Below are 17,007 nucleotides of genomic sequence, written 5' to 3'. Positions count from 1 at the left end.
AGTAGAAACTATAAAATGCGCAAGAACAAATGGCTTTGTTTTATGCTAATGCTTCACATTTGTTCTTAAGGCCATAACCCTCCTGGGGGCAAGCTTCCCAGACCAATAAGGATCTGTTTTCAGTTCCTGTCAGAAATGTCTCCCTCGTTTTCAAGGGGATTTCTGTGATTCTGGGGAAGCTTGCTACCCAACTCCTTCAGTTTGTTTGTTGTTTGCTGGCCTTTTCCTACATAGTAGGGCCGTTGAGCTCTAGGTTAAATGGTTCTGGAACTACTCTGACAAATTTTTTAAAAACCATTCCTGAAAGAATCAAACTGATCTGCAAACAACTTAAATGTGAGCCAGAATAAATCTAACATTCTTGAAAGGAAAACAACAAAATTCATCACTCAACAATATAAGCTTTATAATATACTGAATCCAATCAGAAATACCCGGTTTGCAAAGAAGCAAGACAATATGGTCTATAATCAAGAGAAAAGTCAATCAGTACAAACAGACCCCCTGATGACAAAGATGATAGAATTAGCAAAAAGGGACTTACAAGAGCTAATTACAATGCTCTTGTAAGTCTATTTTTTTAAAAAAATTCTTCAGTGAGAAGAAAAAATTATGCTAGATGGAAATTTGGCTCTACGTGATGGAATGAATTCTGCTGAAAAGATTCTAGGCTCTCTGTCTTAAAGGGAGAGATTGTCAATTCAGTAAAAAATGAGACTCAGATGCACGTTATTTTTTTAAAAGAAAAACAAAAACACTTGAGATATCAAACATGAAGAGATAGACTGAAAATGAAAGGATGGAAACAGACACGCTATGGAAATATTAATCTAAAGAAAAGAAAAGGCTCTATGGGCTAATTGACTGTAAATCAAGAATATTTTAGGATGGGGAGTATTACCAGAGATAAATAAGGGTATTTTTCCCGATGATAAAGTGATAAGTTCACCAGGAGCACATATTAACACTAAATCAGAATGCACCCAATAGCAGAATTTCAAAAATTTTATAGAAAACCAGATAGAAATGAAAGATGAAACAGACAAATTGACAATTATAAGTAGATATTTCAACATTTCAGCATTTCTCTGCTTGTAATGAAAAGGAAAGGCAGACAAAATACCAGCATATCAGCGAAGATACAGAATACTTGAAGGACAGTGTCATCCACTATGACCCAGTTGAAATTTACAGGACACTCCATCCAATACATTAAAATGTTACACAATGTACCTCATGCTGAGCTATAAAGCACGTCTCAAAAATCAAAGCAATTTAAAATCATCCAGTGTATGTCAGCATCTACAGTGGAATTTGCAAAGTTGTCAAGAAGAGAAAACCATCTGGAAAATCTCCAAATATGTGGAAATTAATCAACATGTTTCCAATGGGTCAGAGGATAAACCACATGAGAAGTTAGAAAATATTTTAAACAAATCAAAAACGAACGAATCGAGCACGTCACAATTTGTGGGGATGCAGCTAAAGCAGTGCTTAGAGAGAAATGTATACCTTGAAATGCTTTTATGGTCGAAATGAGAAAAGCTCACAAGCCAACCGGCTAAATTTCCACCATAAGAAACTAGAATTAGGGGAGGTAAACCCACAGTAAAATGAATGAAAAGCAAATGTGCACACAGGAGAGAATTAAGAACAAGAGCTGGTTGTTTGAGGGGATCGACACCACTGTAAGAGCTCTAGGGGAAATTACAGAACCCCTCGGGCAGAACCGGGGCTTCAGGCCCACGGGAAACCGGCAGCAGCTCTGCGTCTCAGGGCGACGCGGCGAACGGCCGCCACAAGGTGGCGGTGATGTGGCCCTCGCCGGGCCCCTCCCGCGAGGCCAGGCCAGCCACGCGCTTCTCTGTAAATTTAAGGTATGATTCCAGAAGCAGCTGCAAGCTCAGTGCAGCCCCCGTCAAAGTTCCACGACCGTCTGTACGTCCTCTTTGGCAAAATGTCTATTCAGGCCCTTTGCCCATTTATCGGGTTGTTCTTTGCTGTTGAGTTCTAGGAGTGCCCTATCTACTTCAGACACTAGCCCCTTCTCAGGTCTACGGTTGGCAAATGTTTGTCCCATTTCGTAGGTTCCCTTTTCACGCTGTTGTTGTTTCCTTTGCAGTGCGTGGCCACCAGCACGTGAACAGATGCTCAGCATTGCTGTTCGCCCAGGCAACACAAGGTAAAACCACAGTATGACATCGTGTCTGTTGGGATAACTACTAAGAAAGAGAAAAGATAAAAGCCGACGGCAAGGGTGCGGAGAAAAGGAACACTTGCTCGCTTTTGGTGGGACCGTAAATTGGTACAGCCACTATGGAAAACAGTATGGAGCTTCCGCACCAAAGTAAAAATACAGCTACCATGTGACCCAGCTACCCTACTTTGGAATACATACCTAAAGGAAAGGAAAGCAGGTCCAAACATATGCACCCCCACGCTCACTGCAGCATTACTTACAGTAGCCAAGATGTGGGAACAACCGAAGTGTTCATCAGCGGACGAACAGGCAAAGAAAAATGGTACATACTTGTAATGGAATATTACTTGGCCATGAAAAAGAAGGAAGTCCTGTATTTGCAACAACATGAAGGAAACCTGGGGGCATTATGCTAAGTGAAATAAGTCAGAGAAAGGCAAATAGTGTCTAATCACACTTGTATGTGGAATCTAAAAAAACTGACTCAGATTGGAGAACAGATTGGTGGTTGCTGGGGGTCCTGAAATGGGTGAAGAGGGTAAGAAGGTACAAACTTCTGGTTATAAAAGAAACAAGCCTTGGGGATGTAAAGTACAGCAAGGTGACAACGGTTAATAATACTGTGTGTATACTTGAAACTTGCTAAGAGATTAGATCTTAAAAACCCTCATTATAAGGAAATATACTGTAACCATGTGTTTTAATGGATGTTAACAAAATATACAAATATCAGATTTTTATGTTGTAACCTGGAACTCATATAATGTGATATGTCAATTCTATCTCCATAAAAATGAATTTAAGATGCTATTGCTGGTCTCTAGGGTTGGAAGGTGATTCCGGAAGAACTTTCTCTCTTCTGTGGTGAGCTTCTGAATCACAGTGTGTTACTTTTATAATAACAATTGCAGGCAGTGTGAGTCAGGGTGGATCCTGACCGTGAAAAGCATGAAAACCACTAACGGGCTTCCCCTTCCTCCAGGCCCCTGAGCAGCGCCTGGTGTTTCCTGAGGAATGTTCACTCCGAACAATGAAGACACAGCCTAACTCCACGCGGGTCTAGATCAAAACTGGACCAGCGATAAAAATCAACAGCCTAGGAGCTAACTCCTGGAACCACTGGGGAAATGTGAACATTCAGTAGACATGAAATGATATTTATCATTTTTTAAAATTACTGTCACTTTTTAATGTGTGCAAGTGGCACTGTGATTTCTGGGGGCATCTTCCTTACGATGCCATAATTAGGGTGAAGTGTCATGATGTGGACACCTTCCTTTAAAAGATCAGAGAAAGTCCTGAGGGTGTAGCTAGCGGTTGAGCGTCGACCTGGGATCCAGAAGATCGCAGTTCGATTCCCGGTCAGGGCACATGCCAGGGTTGGGATTCGATCCCGAACACAGGGAGTGCGGGAGGAAGCCAACCAATGACTCATCATTGACTCTCTCCCTCTCCCTTTCTCTCTCTGAAATCAATAAAATTAAAAATCAGAGAAATATTTTCAAAACCTCACTGATTTAGGCGGAGCCTACATAAGCTTTCTTTCACACCTGGCCAGGAAGGAATCGTTTTAGGCCCAGGACTGCACACACATGCTCCCCATGCAAATCCACTTTCCACACATGGAAACAAAGTGACCCCAAGGGACACGACTCAGGGTGACTTGTAGGGACAAGAGCCTTGGGTGGGAACTCCTGTACAACTTCCCCCGGCACCCTGGCCGCCCCCCGTCACAGCCCGTCAGAAACTCCCCCTGTGAAGGCATCACCACCCCGACACCCGGTGGCACCCAGCTTCCTTGTATGCCCTCAGCTGCCCCATGCCATCCCCCAGCGCGGGCCTCGTCCACCCGGTCCCCTCCAAGCACCTCCTCCTCGGGGACACCGTCGCTGACCCCCAGGGAGTGACCCCCCCTCCTCTGCTCTGCCCAAGCCCCCGCTCCCTTTAGGTTCCTGCCTCTCAGTCAGTGGCGCCTGGTTGACGTGCGGGTCACGTTTTCTTTCTCCATCTGGCTGTAGACCCTCGAGGGACGGCCTTTGTCGCCCTCAGGCCTGGTCTTTGAGGGGAGACTTTGCTTTGTAAATTGCTATCCACTGCGTCGCAAAGCCGAGTGGGACAAAGTGTTTCTCTCCAGACGGACACGATACTAGTCAAGGCAGAGGGGTGTGGAAACAGCCCTTCTGGAAGGTGCACGTAAGTGAAGGGCACAGGGCCGGGCACACAGGGAGAGGGGACCGAGCACCGCAAGGACAGGCCGCCCCCGCCCGCCATCGCTTTCCGGACGGGTCTCGGGTTAAACCGAGGGCTCCGTGGTGGTTCCTGAATAAACAACAGGCCTGTCTTGTTACATGAAGTCTTCATTCAACGTACATGTATCTCACCTCTGGGCAAATGCACCCCGGCTCTGAAACCTTCCCTCGAGGGTCCCGGGTCCTCCAGGTGGAAGCTCGAAACCAGAGCTGGTTAGAACGAGCGCGTTTCTCCAGGCAGACCCCTGGGCCCCACAGCCAGGACCAGGCGAGGCGCTGAGGACCAGCCGCTGGTGCCCCCGAAGGGGCTGCCCCAGGCCCTGCAACCGAGGCAGACAGCATTATGCAATATTTTCTCATTGAAAATACGTTCACAATGTCCCATAGCCAACAAAACACGAACGCTTTAAATAAGAGGATCTGACCCGGTAATTGCACAAGGCACGCTCGCGCCTCGCCCCAAGCCCAGCCCTGCGCCGATTCGATGGCCTGTCATCCTCTGCGGCACCTTCCTTTGTAACAGACGTGCTGCTCCCTCGGTGACCGGAGCACTCACCCCGGATGGAAGGGGAGGTGACACCCAGCACTTCGAATGGAGGAGTGAGGCTGTCCCTCGTTCCTGGCTCTAGGGCAAGGCGAGGCTCCTGCGGGCAGAAGCTTCTCTCTTATTTACGGAAACACTTTGGCGCCTGTTTTGCTGTGGAGGGCAAAGCACCTGTGGGCGCCTGTGAACCAGCCGAGAGCCACGCTAAGGCTTTATTGTCACAGCCTGAGTGTCTCCTTACGGCTCTCACACGGGAGAAACGCTCTCCCGAGCCCGGTCGCCAGCGGAGGGGGCTTTTCTCTGTGAATCGTGAACAAATGGGCTCCTGCTCTGGTCTGAGGCACCTTCCGTTGAGTCCTGGGTCCCTCCTCTTGCAGACGCGTGGATGAGGCCCCCACCTGCTCTGTAAAAACCAAACAGGCCTCTTCTCCGACTGTCTATCATTCATCAGCTATCGCTTCTTGTCTTTGCTTAGTTGTGTGTGTATTTTTAACAAAACCTTTTGAAAGGAGCATCTACACAGTCCCCACCTCCTCCCTTCCTTCTCTGGGGGGTTGGTACCGCTCAAGCCTGAGTAGTTCCCACCTGTCCCCCAAAGGGCTCCTGTCCATAAGGGATCATAATGCACCCAGCGTGACCTCACTCGGCCCTTCATCTGCCCATTGTTGACCTGACCTGACCCCTAATTGTGTGGCGATGGGCAGCTGCCTCAGGGGTCCCTGCTTGAACCGGCAGGCAGCAGACAGCCTGGGAAGGGTGAAGGAACCAGTTGCAAGGTAGGTTTTCGGGAGAGAGCCATACGTGGAAGAAGGGGTGGGGATATATGCATAATATTCTGGAGGCAATAAAAATGATTGCTTTTAGTATATAAGCCTAGGAGATAGGACTGTGGACAAAAGCTTCCAGTCTATACTTTTTCTATTATTATTACTATTACTATCGTTATAAAGTACTGTTGCTGGGGTCAAGGAAGTAAAACCCTCACGGCTGCTTTGTAGAATTAAGTGTGACTTATTTAAGCAGATTACTACACTCATTCTATTTTTAGCTGAATATCACTAAACTAAAATAGGTCTCTATTTAGTGAAAAATGCAAAGCTGATGCCAAGGTTCAAAAGGCTCCTTCGACCTTTGCTCCAGCAAGAGAGAATGGAAGAAATTATATAAACTTATTAATCTGTGGTTCTATTTAATAAATGAAAGTCAGTGGGGAATTTTGGTACTTACCCAGATTCTAGGTTCTTCTTCAAAACCATCTTTCCTTCCTTCCCAGAAATGACCAAAGTTTCACTATCAGCTTCTCATTTCATGGGCTCCGAAAAGCACAGTTTGGTCAAATCGCAGTTTTAAAGTTCAGTGTTTTTCTGAGACATTCCAGCCCTTGACGGAGGAGACTGACAGCTGTGTGACCTCTGGGGCACGGAGGTCACCTAGGCAGCCGCTCTCGTTGGGTTGACCCCCTAACAGAAGTGCCGGCTGGACCCCAGCTCTGCACAGAGGCACTGGCCGGCCGCCGGCCCCTCCTGAGACAGGACGCGGGGGGGGGGGGGGGGGGGGGTGCTGTGTCCACCACCAGGGCGCAGGGAGAGCCGAGCTTCGAAAGGTTATTCCAAGGTCACTCAGCTGAGACGGGGCAGGTCAAGGTCTTTGAACCAAGGTCCATCTGACCCCAAAGCCTTTAACTATTGAGTGAAACTCCTTTGTTTTCATTCCCTGGAAGATCGCTGCTGGCCCCGTGGGTGGGATGACGTCCTTGACGTCTGCGTCTCGGTCATAATTTATCTTCCCGCTCCCCAGCACCAGTGGCCATTGTAAGGGGGCCGTGCCCCGTGTCCCCTTCTCCTTCCTCCCCTCCCTCGTTTGCTTCCCCCGTGCACCCACTTTTTCATTCATCCATGGCCTGGTTCCTCTTTACCAGCGCCCGCTCATTTAAACGCGCTCGAGGTGCGGGGGGTGAGCTCACGACAGGACCCCCCGCTTTAGACGTGCACGGCGCAGCGAGAGAGACGCGGGAACAGCGGGAACTGAGGTGGGAGAGGCAGGAGGCGGCCAGGGCTCCCTGGTCTCCCCGGAGCCTGCGCTGATGTAAAGCCCGTGCGAAAGGGCTCTGGGAGGGAACACTGCCCTGTGTGACGTGGGTGGACCTTGAGAGCATCGTGCTAAGCAAAACAAGTGAGACGGGAAAGGACGAGGCCGTATGATCTCACTCGTATGCGGGATATAAAGCAGAGAGCGGCAAACAAACAAATGAACAAACTCAGACACAGACAACGGTGTGGTGGTCACTGGAGGGAAACAGGGTTGGGGGAGGTGGGGGCGGGAAAAGGGGGCGAAACCCGCGGCGATGGACGGAGCCTCGGCCCTGGGTCGCGAGCACACGTTGCGACATACAGGTGATGTCTCGCAGAACCGCACACCTGAAACCCATGTCATCTTATTTAACCGTCACCCAGTAAACGTAATGTTTAAAAATTAACAGAAAACAAAAAAGAAACACACTGGTCCCCAAAGCCTCACCTGGCTGTGGCCTGTGCCGGAGGTGGCAGGGCGGGAGCCTGCCTAGAAGGGGCAACTCTCTTTTACGCGGAGCAAGACTACCGACAGCGAAAAAGAGATCATTTCTATTTACAAAACTCCTCTTCGTTTGCCTCCTAAAAAGAGAGGTTTTCTTCAGTCCCTAAAAGGGAAGCTGGTGCGCAGTCAAGATGAATGAATAACTGCATGATTTGCACAAACAACTGGGGTTTTTAATTATTTTTTTTCTGCTCAAACACAAAAAGCACCAAACCTCAAAGTCATGTGCAGAGACGAGACTCGGCTAGAAAACGCTGACTTAGGATAAAGCTCCTCCTGTTTGTCAGCCAGAAACTGGGACCTGGAGTCGGTTCCAAGCCACCCCCGGGGCCTCCCCGAGCGGCTCCGTCGGGTGCAGCTGGCTCCCTCCCGCTGAGTGTCCCAAACTCTCTCCCAGGTCACCCGCCTCCGTCCACGCTCGTAAGGACGAGCCACCACCCGACACTCCGTGTCCGTCCTCTGGTCCCAAGAGCTCCCTTCCCATGATGAGGCTACTGTTCCTCCTCTTTCTCCTGCTCATATGTCTCACGCAGACGGTGTCAGGTAAGCCGTGGGCCCCGCGGGCGCGGAGATGCGGTGACTGACCTTGGAGCCCGGAGGGGACGGGGCCAGAGGGGTCAGACCCAAGGATGCGCTGGGCACGCAGCAGGGATGAGCACAGCGCTGACGGGGGCACAGCAGGCCCCGCGTCCCCGGGGAAGAAGCTTAAAGGCGTCAGAAAGATTTTCCCAAGGTTGCCCTTCGTGCTAGTTGGTAATAGAACCATCACTGGTCATGGTGCCAAATAACAGGGGCCTTCGCAGCTTACAAACCACAGCCCTCACCGAGAGTGGACACTACTGACCGCTTGCTCTCTGCCCAGCACCACAGCCAAGCCTCCACCGCCCGTCCCACCGGGACTCCTCGCCCAACACTTACGCTTACGGGGGGCATCTCTAGGCCCTCTCACGGGTGAGAGTAAGAAATGACGGCCCCTGTTCCCAGTCACTCAGATCGTATGTCGGGAAGACTTTAACTCGAGCCCACGTGGCTTTAGATCCAAAGACCATGTTTTTATTAAATATTCAACAAGCCCAGAAAATAAATGTATTAAATGAAATGGAAGCAATGAATAAGTTTTAGTATGACTATGACCCACGCAACACATGGGACATACTTGTGCTAAAAGATCGCTCGTTGTTTATGTGGAATTCAAACTTAACCGGGTGTCCTGCGTCCCGCCTGGTGACCTGACGCATTTGTCAGCTCATGCCAGGCGACCCTGTGGCGACAACGACATCAGGATCTTGGCATCTTAAAGGAACAGAGTTTTCAGCTTGGTCACAGAGGCGCTCTGCTCACTGAGCGGCTCAACCCAGCTGACAGGGCGGCCACCACCCAGAACGCGGTGGTCCCTGAGGAGTCCCACACTGGCAACTAAGGGCTCCAGAAGGACATGTCGCTTCTGCTCAGAATTCATTAACCAAGCAAGTCTCACAGCCCCCCCCCAATTACACAAAAGGTAGATTCTACTTTGTGTCAAGAAAACAGCCAGCCAGATGTATTTGGTGAACAGCCTAATGGAGATGGACACACAGTAGATATAAATATGGATCTATAGACATAGATATAAATATACATACGGACATAGATTCATATTTATAGAATATAAATGGCATCGTGTAGGTATAAATATATGTGTGGACATATATTCATATTTATGTAATATAAATGGCATCCATTACAGATATGTCCATCATATTTATCATATGAGTGTAAATACATATGAATTACATATGTAATTAATGGTTATTTTTACCTTCTTATGAAAAATGAGAAGCATCAGTGGCTTCCAGAGTAAACTATGGTTGCGTGGGTCGGGAGTGAGAGGCCAGGTCTCCTGACCCCGGGTCGGGGTTGCTCTCAGCCTGGGACCTTGACCAGCCATAACCCCAGTGGACACGCCACTTCCTTGCAGCTTTCTCGTGGCTGCATGTCACTCGCCTCTCGCCCTCTTTAGCCGTGACCAGGCCCTCTGCTCTCGTGGGACATTCTGATTTGCTGTCCACCTACCTGATCTCCTATCAATTCCATCCAGCTTACCTCCCAGGGCCACAAGCCCACACGCTCACCAGGGGCCGTGGCCGTGGCATCTGAAACACCGCGATTCGTGACACAGCTCTCCCTGCGTGGGCCGGCGGGGCACGGCGCTGGGGTGGGAGGATGCTCAGCCCCACACTTGCTGCCTCACCTGTGCTGCGTGCTTGTCAGATCCGCCCTTCAGGCAGAGAAAGAGGCACTTTAGGGAGCTTCTATGACGAGGCTTGTGCTGTAAAGGGCCAGGTAATAAATAGTTCAGGCTCTGTGGCTCCCGAGGTCCCTGTCACGACAACCCACCCCCACTGTTACACACTCAAGGCACCATGGACAACGTGGAAACGAAGGAGCATATTGTCTTCTATAAAATTAAATTTGTGATGGACACTAAAATGTTAATTTAATATCATTTTCACAAATCACCCAACATTTTCCTTCTGCGTTCTTTCTGCCATTGAAAAACCATAAAAACCACTCTAAGCTCGCAGGTCACGCAGAAACAGGTAGAGGCTGGTTTTGCCCTGTGGGTGGGAACTTCCAGATTCCCCCTGCGCAAGATGAGTTCTGGCAGCTCTGGTGAATCGGGCCTTTATTTCTCTGTTTTTTTCCGCCCCCCCACCCCACCCCTTCCTCTGCAGGATATGAAAGAAGAAAGAAGAACAAAGATTGTGAAGACATGGGGGGTGCCTGCAAGCATCAGAAAACCCACGGCTGCTCCATCCTGCCTGCCGAATGCAGGAGCAGGAACAAACACTGCTGCCGACTGTAGCTCCAGCCCTGGGGCTCCCCGGGCAGCGCCACCCACTTCTTGAGGCTGACACCTGCTCAATAAAAGTCCTTCTACTCTCACAGGTCCTGCCAAGGGCAGGCTCAAATGACAGGTCCCTGACCTGGGGGCAGGGTCATGGCTGAGTGACCTCGGACAAGGCCGTCCCTTTTCTAGGTCTTAGCTTCTGCACCTGCAACTATGGAAACTGCTGTTCTCCAGGCCGCCTGTCATCTGCCCAAGTATGTCTGTAAACCTGTGGACTGAGGACAAGAGCTGAGGGGTGTGTGAGTGTGTGTGTGTGAGAGAGAGAGAGTGTGTGTGTGTATCACGTGTGGAAAAGTCGCTGAGATTTTGTTTTCATTTTCACGTTGCTTCATTCTTGGGTAGCAAGCAATGGTTCCAGGGAAGCAAGTTAGTCCAAGGCCCTGAAAGATTCCAGTTGGCATGTAGGTTATCAACTCACAGAACTGGAACTCAGAGAGTTTAGAACACAGCCCACTGCTCTACAGAGAACGAGACTCAGAGACACGGTGATTATTTTCTTTTGTCCAGAGGCTCCTGTCCAAATAGCGAGGTTCCCTTAAAACCACGTTCTTAGAGCCTAAGGAATTGTCTTCAGCACAGATAAGATGTGAATTGTAAAACAGAAGCCTGGGAAATGTAATCTTCCGGAGTATCTGAGTGTTCCCCGTTCTCAAATAGTGGGAAGTTTCTAGGCCATTGTTATTCTTAGAGGCTTCCTTTTTGTAACAAATCCAACGTCTCATGCACTGCTCCTGGGAATGGGAAGCGGTAAGGCCACTTTGGAAGACAGTTTGGCAAGTTAAACATTGGCTTGTAAAAGTTAAACATATGTTTACCATGCGGCTCATTAACACCACTCCTGGGTATTTACCCTGGGGAAGTAAAAGTGTAGGCTCCCAGTAAAAACCTGCATGAAATATTTACAGCAGCTTTTTCCTAATTGCCAAGAAGGAAACAATAGAGTACTGGATCAGGCTGATCTATTGGATCAGGTCGGTCTATAGGCAAATGTATAGCAACCAGTGATCCTGCTCAAGCCACTGGGCATGGCTCGAAGAGATGCTTGGCTGACTTAAACCTTAATTTAGTGACACATTAAAGAAAGTTGAGGTGTCAGGATAGCTGAAATATACTTTGGAGAAAGGAACCCAAAGACACAGGGAAGCATGTCAGAATTGATTTATAAGCTGCGACCACAGAAGTAGTCTCTGACCCCTGCAAGGGCCCAGAGGACGTCCCCTTCACAGACAATGGCATTAAGCAATTCATTAGTGAGGGGAGCCCCAAAGGTGTGGAAAGTTCTATAGTGCTTGTCCTCTATAATCTTGGGACAATGGGGAAATCTCACCACTGATGTCCTTGAAGTTAGACTATCAGAGCCCAAACGCAATCTTTAATGACCTAGATAATGTGTTACTCTAATAAGTCTAATTAATTGAGTTAAAATAAGCCTGATAAATCTAATTATTAAGTTAGAAATGATCATTGTAATAGACTTTAGGGTTGCAGTGATCATCAGAATGGCTTTAACGCCAGGGATCATTGGCAATTTTGAATCGGTTATGGTGTTGCCAGAATGGAAATAGGACAGCAGTTTGCCAGATGGCTGCAGATGGAGCTCCCGTAGGTTGTGTCTCGACTTGCTGGCTTCGTAGGCATCTCCGCCTTCCACTTCTCATCTCTAACACTCTTCCATCTCTGTGGGAAGCCTGGCCCGTGGGGCTTCAACCATCACCCATATCAGTCCTAAAGTCCCATAAACAACTATCCCCATTGATCCCTCCTTTGAACTCTAGACCAGGGGCCCACTCCTGGAAATCCCCATCACCCGACGAGTCAGACGCAACAGCAAGCTCCTCTTCCTCACGTCCCGCCTCCAAGGACCAGCTCCTCACGCTTCTGCTCCCCAGTAGCTTTTCAATAACTAGCCTCCGCTTCATGTCTTTGGCAATGTCTTAATTCCTACCCATTCACCTCAAACATTTACACTTCAGTTGTTTTATAATATCCTAAGTGGCCCGTGGACCCCTAGCTTCTCCATCTCTCCTCCACACACGCCCTCATTTAAAGTTCTTCAATGTTTCCCTGTAGCTTATAAGATAAAGCAAAATTTTCTTTAGAGTCTCAAGTCCTCCGCCCATTAGCCACACTTTCTGTAGTTTCGTCTCGTACCAGATTCTGGTTCCCGAACCACCCGTAACAGGACCGGGTGGCAGCCGTGTTTCCTGCCCGGGGCCCTTGCATATTTTCTCTTCATATCGGACCACTTGTCCCAATTCTCCCTCAACCTTCCCGGGCTCATTACCACTCATTCTTTAAAATTCGGCTCACATTCACCTCACTGGGAAGGCATTCTTGGCCACCCAACCTGGCCGAGATTTCCACGTCCGCGAGCGGCTTAGCAGAAGGGACCTTGACTCCTTACCCCCAGCCACCCACGGAGTCCTAGCACAGAGCAGGCGGCCACTGGGTGTTGACAAAATAAATGAATCAATGAATGGAGAAAGTGCTACCATGAGGTCTCAGCCTTTCGAATTAATTCAGAGACGACGCGTTAAACATGAACCCTTCAGTTTATTTCATACAGGGCCGATACACGACACGTGAATTCTTCATTTCACTCTTAAACAACAGAAGCTCCTTCCAGGGCATAACCCTGGCATGCGGAGAACACAGTTTTTCTTCCTCCTCAGGCACACGCTCACCCAGGAGTCACAGAAGGGACGCATTCTATCTTGCCCCCAGCCTGCAGGAGAAACAAGAATATTTGTTTGGGGAAGGAAGGCCCAAGATCCTGGTCAGGGCACATACCTAGGTTGCAGTTCGGTCCCTGTCAGGCCATGTATGGGAGGCAACCGATCGATGTTTCTCTCTCAGGTCAATGTCTTGCTCACTCTTTCCCTTGCTCTCTCTCTAAAAGTAAAAACATATCCTTGGGTCAGGATTGAAAGAAACCATCTTATTTGACTCAAACAAGGCCTGAAAAATACTTCTTGCCTTTTAGAAGGTGAGAGAGTCTGCACTGAGCGCCAAGGAGGAAGGGTCTCCTTGGCCCCCTAGTCCAGCCTGCCCACTATGGGTCATCAGCAGAGGTCACTGACTTGGGAACCCAGGCAGCAGAGGTCCCTGGGGCTGGCTCTCGTTGGCCTCAGACTGGCCATAAGGCTGTGCCCACTGCTGTGGAATCAACGCCAGGGCTGGAGGCTCATGCTCCCCGGCTTCACCCACTCATGGACCTCAGCCCTGTTTCCACTTTGTTCCCCCTGCCCCATCCCGCCAGGCACCGCAGGGGAAGCGCAGCTGCCAGTCTTGCTTATCAGCGGTTCCTGCTGCCCATCCTCACCCAGATGGCTCAGGCTGTCATGAAAAGACCACCCACACCACCCTGTGCTCTGTCGGGGAAACTGTGCCCCAGGAACTCGAACACCTGGGCCACCTATCGCCAGGAATCACTCCATCCCTGTGTCCTGGGGCTGCAACCAGGGGCGTGTCACTGAGAGTCATTCTGCCACCTCTTTCCCTGTGATCTCCAAAGGGCTCCCCTCACTGCCCCCCACTGTCTACCCTTCCCTCTCTTTGCTTGAAAATCAGCCCGGCCCAGCCAGCGTTGCTCAGTGGCTGAGTATCGACCCATAAACCGGGAGATCACAGTTTGATTCCCTGTCGGGGCACAGGCCCGGGTTGTGGGCTCCATCCCCAGTCGGGGGCGTGCAGGAGGCAGCCGATCAACGGCTCTCATCATGGATGTTTCTCTCTCTCTCCCTCTCTCTTCCTCTCTCTGAAATTAATAAAAACATATTTTTTAAAAAAAAGAAAAGCAGCCCAGCGAGGAAGCTGATGGGGCCACTATTCTGAGCATTACAACAAAATCAATCACTGCCCCCAGTGGGTCACAGCGAACAGTTGTTAACCCAACGCGGAGAGGACAGCGGCCGGGGGCACACCCGTCTGCGCGGCCCCTGTGCCCCTGGCTCCTCTCTGTCAACTTGTGAATTGGCACTCAGAGCCCTGAGCCGCGAGACATGGAGTGAAACGTGTGGTTAGGGGAATATATTTATATGAATGAAGACAGTTAGAGGAGGGAAGGAGTGAGGGGCATCGAGGGCCAGGTGGGTGGGCACAGAGCACAACAGGGCAGAGAGGAGCCTCACTGTCTAAGGGCGACCAGTCCCCCCCTCGGCACCCTGCCACACCCATGGGGCTCACCCACACGAGCCACTTTTCTCCCCCAGATCCAGGTGTTGTGCCCAAGCTGTCCTGTGACACTGGGCACTTCTGTGACACGGGGAATGGACGGGCAGGGGCCAGACCCCAGCCTCCCTCTCAGCCCCATCCGCTGCCTTCAGCAAGGGAAGGAGCAGAACCACCTCTACGCTTCGCCCGGGGGCCGTGGTTCCAAGTACATGAATTTCCTGCTTTTACAAAACCTCTGAGCTTCTCCTTCATCTGCTCCTGCAGCCAGTCATCAAACACCACACCCAAAAAATGAGGCATACAGTAAACTAGAAACTGCCGTCCGCCGGCGGAAGCTTCAAGAGAGGACAGCAGGTCTGCGAGGGCGTCCCCAGATGGGACCAGAGCGCCACCCGCTGTGCCCTTTCCTCCGCACGGCCCACTGTCGCCTCTCGGCGCCCCAGGGGCGGGCCTGGGGGTGCCAACCTGGCTGTCCCCCTGAGAAACTGCCCTTCCTCCCGTTCCTGTGTGAGCCCAGGCGGCCCCGGGGACCAGGTCCTTCCAGAGGGGAGCAGGGAGGAGGGTGCGGGAGTCAGAGATGAGAAGGAGCTGCGACGGGGCTTACCTTGGGTCACCTGAGAGATGAAGACAACAAGGACAATGATGTAAAACAGCTTCATGGGGCCAGCTCCCCGGGGACCGCTTTCGAAACTCCTGGAAAGGAGGAAATAAACGGCATGGCAACGTGGCTGAGTAAAACGGCGTTCAAAGCGTCCTCTGTGGGCCCGATCGGGGCGACGCGCTGCGAGAGAAGGTCCGCTTCCGACCGGGGGACCCGTCAAATGATTCCCCGGACGGCGAAGGGCCGCGAAATAAGCAGAAGGCGGGGGAGCCGGGCCCCGAGCGGAGCCCCAGCAATTGCTTAGCGCCAAAGCCCTGGGAAGAGCGGCAGGGACCACTGGTAACAACAGTAAAAACAATGGTGGGGACAGGCGACATCTGTAATACGTTCAACAATAAAGATAAATTTTAATAAAAAAAGACTGACTGCAACTCACGGGCTCTGCTCTACGAAAAAGCCTGTAAAGCGTTTATATGACATCTCCCCCGTTTGCTCCCACGTACCTCGTACCATCTGCTGTTGGAACTCAGGTGCGCACAGTCACAAGGCCACCCTCCTTCCCCCGGCCGCTTCAGAACAAAGCTTAGTAGAGTGGAAAGAGCACCTACCTCTCAGGACTCCCCTCCCAGGGCTCTGTCTCTCTCCAGACCTCCCGAAGTCCCTTATATAGGCAGCCTGGCCACGTCACCGCGTCACGTGCTCTGCCCGGGGACTGGTCCTGCCCAGTCTGACCAGTGAAATCTGCCTTCCATTCCCGGGGACCTGCTGATTCAGGTCACTGTCCAAGTTACAGTGATGTCTCATGACTGGTCAAACCCCGTGTCCTTGACACTCGTGCTCTAGGTAGGTGACAGCGGAGGGACTTTCCTCCTGGGCCAGCATCGGCAAGAAAACAAGTCCTTCCCAGACCAGGCCCTGGTCTGCAGGCCTTCATCTGACCTCCCCTGCTATGTCTGTCCTCTGTCCCGGGGTGTGGCCCGCCCACCCTAACTTAGAATCCCACGGGGCTGGGGGTGAGATTTCTATCTTTCTCACCCAGACAATCCCAAGCTCCTCATGAGAAATGACACCCCTCATTCTGGATGAACCATGAACTTGTCCGTAACAAGCATCTTCCGAGTGACCAGCACGGGGGTTTTTGTGCCTTTCCCTCTGATTTCTAGGCAGTGGCTGAGTTCCTGTCTTATGTTTCTGTAGTAAACAGGGCTGACCAAGAAGAGCACGTTGAGGAGGGTGATCTGGGCTTCCCGCAGCCAGAGGCGAGTGCTGATATCGCGCAGGTGCTGATATCTTTCCCAAATGCACGCATGAGGAAAGTGAGACTGGGGCCCCCCGTGGTGGTGACGGCGGTGAAGTCTGCACACGGCAAAACCCACGGCAGAACCAGGAGCCGGACGCCAGCCCCTGAGTTCTCTCCTGTGGGATATTCTCCTGGTCTGTTTGCACGGGGATCGGCTGTCGGAATTCAGTGACCATCAACTCACATCTAAAAGGAACAATAAATTGGCTAATGACGTTCTGTAGACCAGTGAGAATTTAGAAATTTAAGGTTCAAAATAAAGGTTTCTGTGATATTAACTAGCAGATTTAAAAACTCACTAGACAGGGGAAATGTGCAAGAATAAATGAGATTATTTTTATAAAGAGCAACAACCACTACCAGGTATAATAATTTACAATGATGCTGAGGCTTGACACATGTGGCATCGGCCCAGGAAGAGAACAGGTACCAGGCTCCGTAACAGGCTCCTGTAGAGCCGTTAACACCTGCCACGC

The 17,007-nt window shown here is 50.5% G+C and overlaps 1 protein-coding gene across 1 annotated transcript; it reads left to right on the top strand.

Annotated features, from left to right (window-relative positions):
• Window positions 1-8,052: 8,052 nt before the first annotated feature.
• On the top strand, window positions 8,053-10,412 carry LOC308553238 (beta-defensin 33-like; the record flags this gene model as incomplete). The annotated part of the gene is made up of 2 exons (XM_081128980.1): window positions 8,053-8,110; window positions 10,282-10,412. The coding sequence occupies 2 exons, from the start codon at window positions 8,053-8,055 to the stop codon at window positions 10,410-10,412; spliced, it is 189 nt and encodes a 62-aa protein (XP_080985106.1).
• Between the last annotated feature and the right edge of the window lie 6,595 nt (window positions 10,413-17,007).

The sequence above is a fragment of the Miniopterus schreibersii genome (genome assembly GCF_964146895.1).
Source record: "Miniopterus schreibersii genome assembly, chromosome: 2".
NCBI lineage: Eukaryota > Metazoa > Chordata > Mammalia > Chiroptera > Miniopteridae > Miniopterus > Miniopterus schreibersii.
The sequence above is the reverse complement of the archived record's forward strand: the minus strand, read 5'-3'. Positions and strand labels throughout refer to the sequence as shown.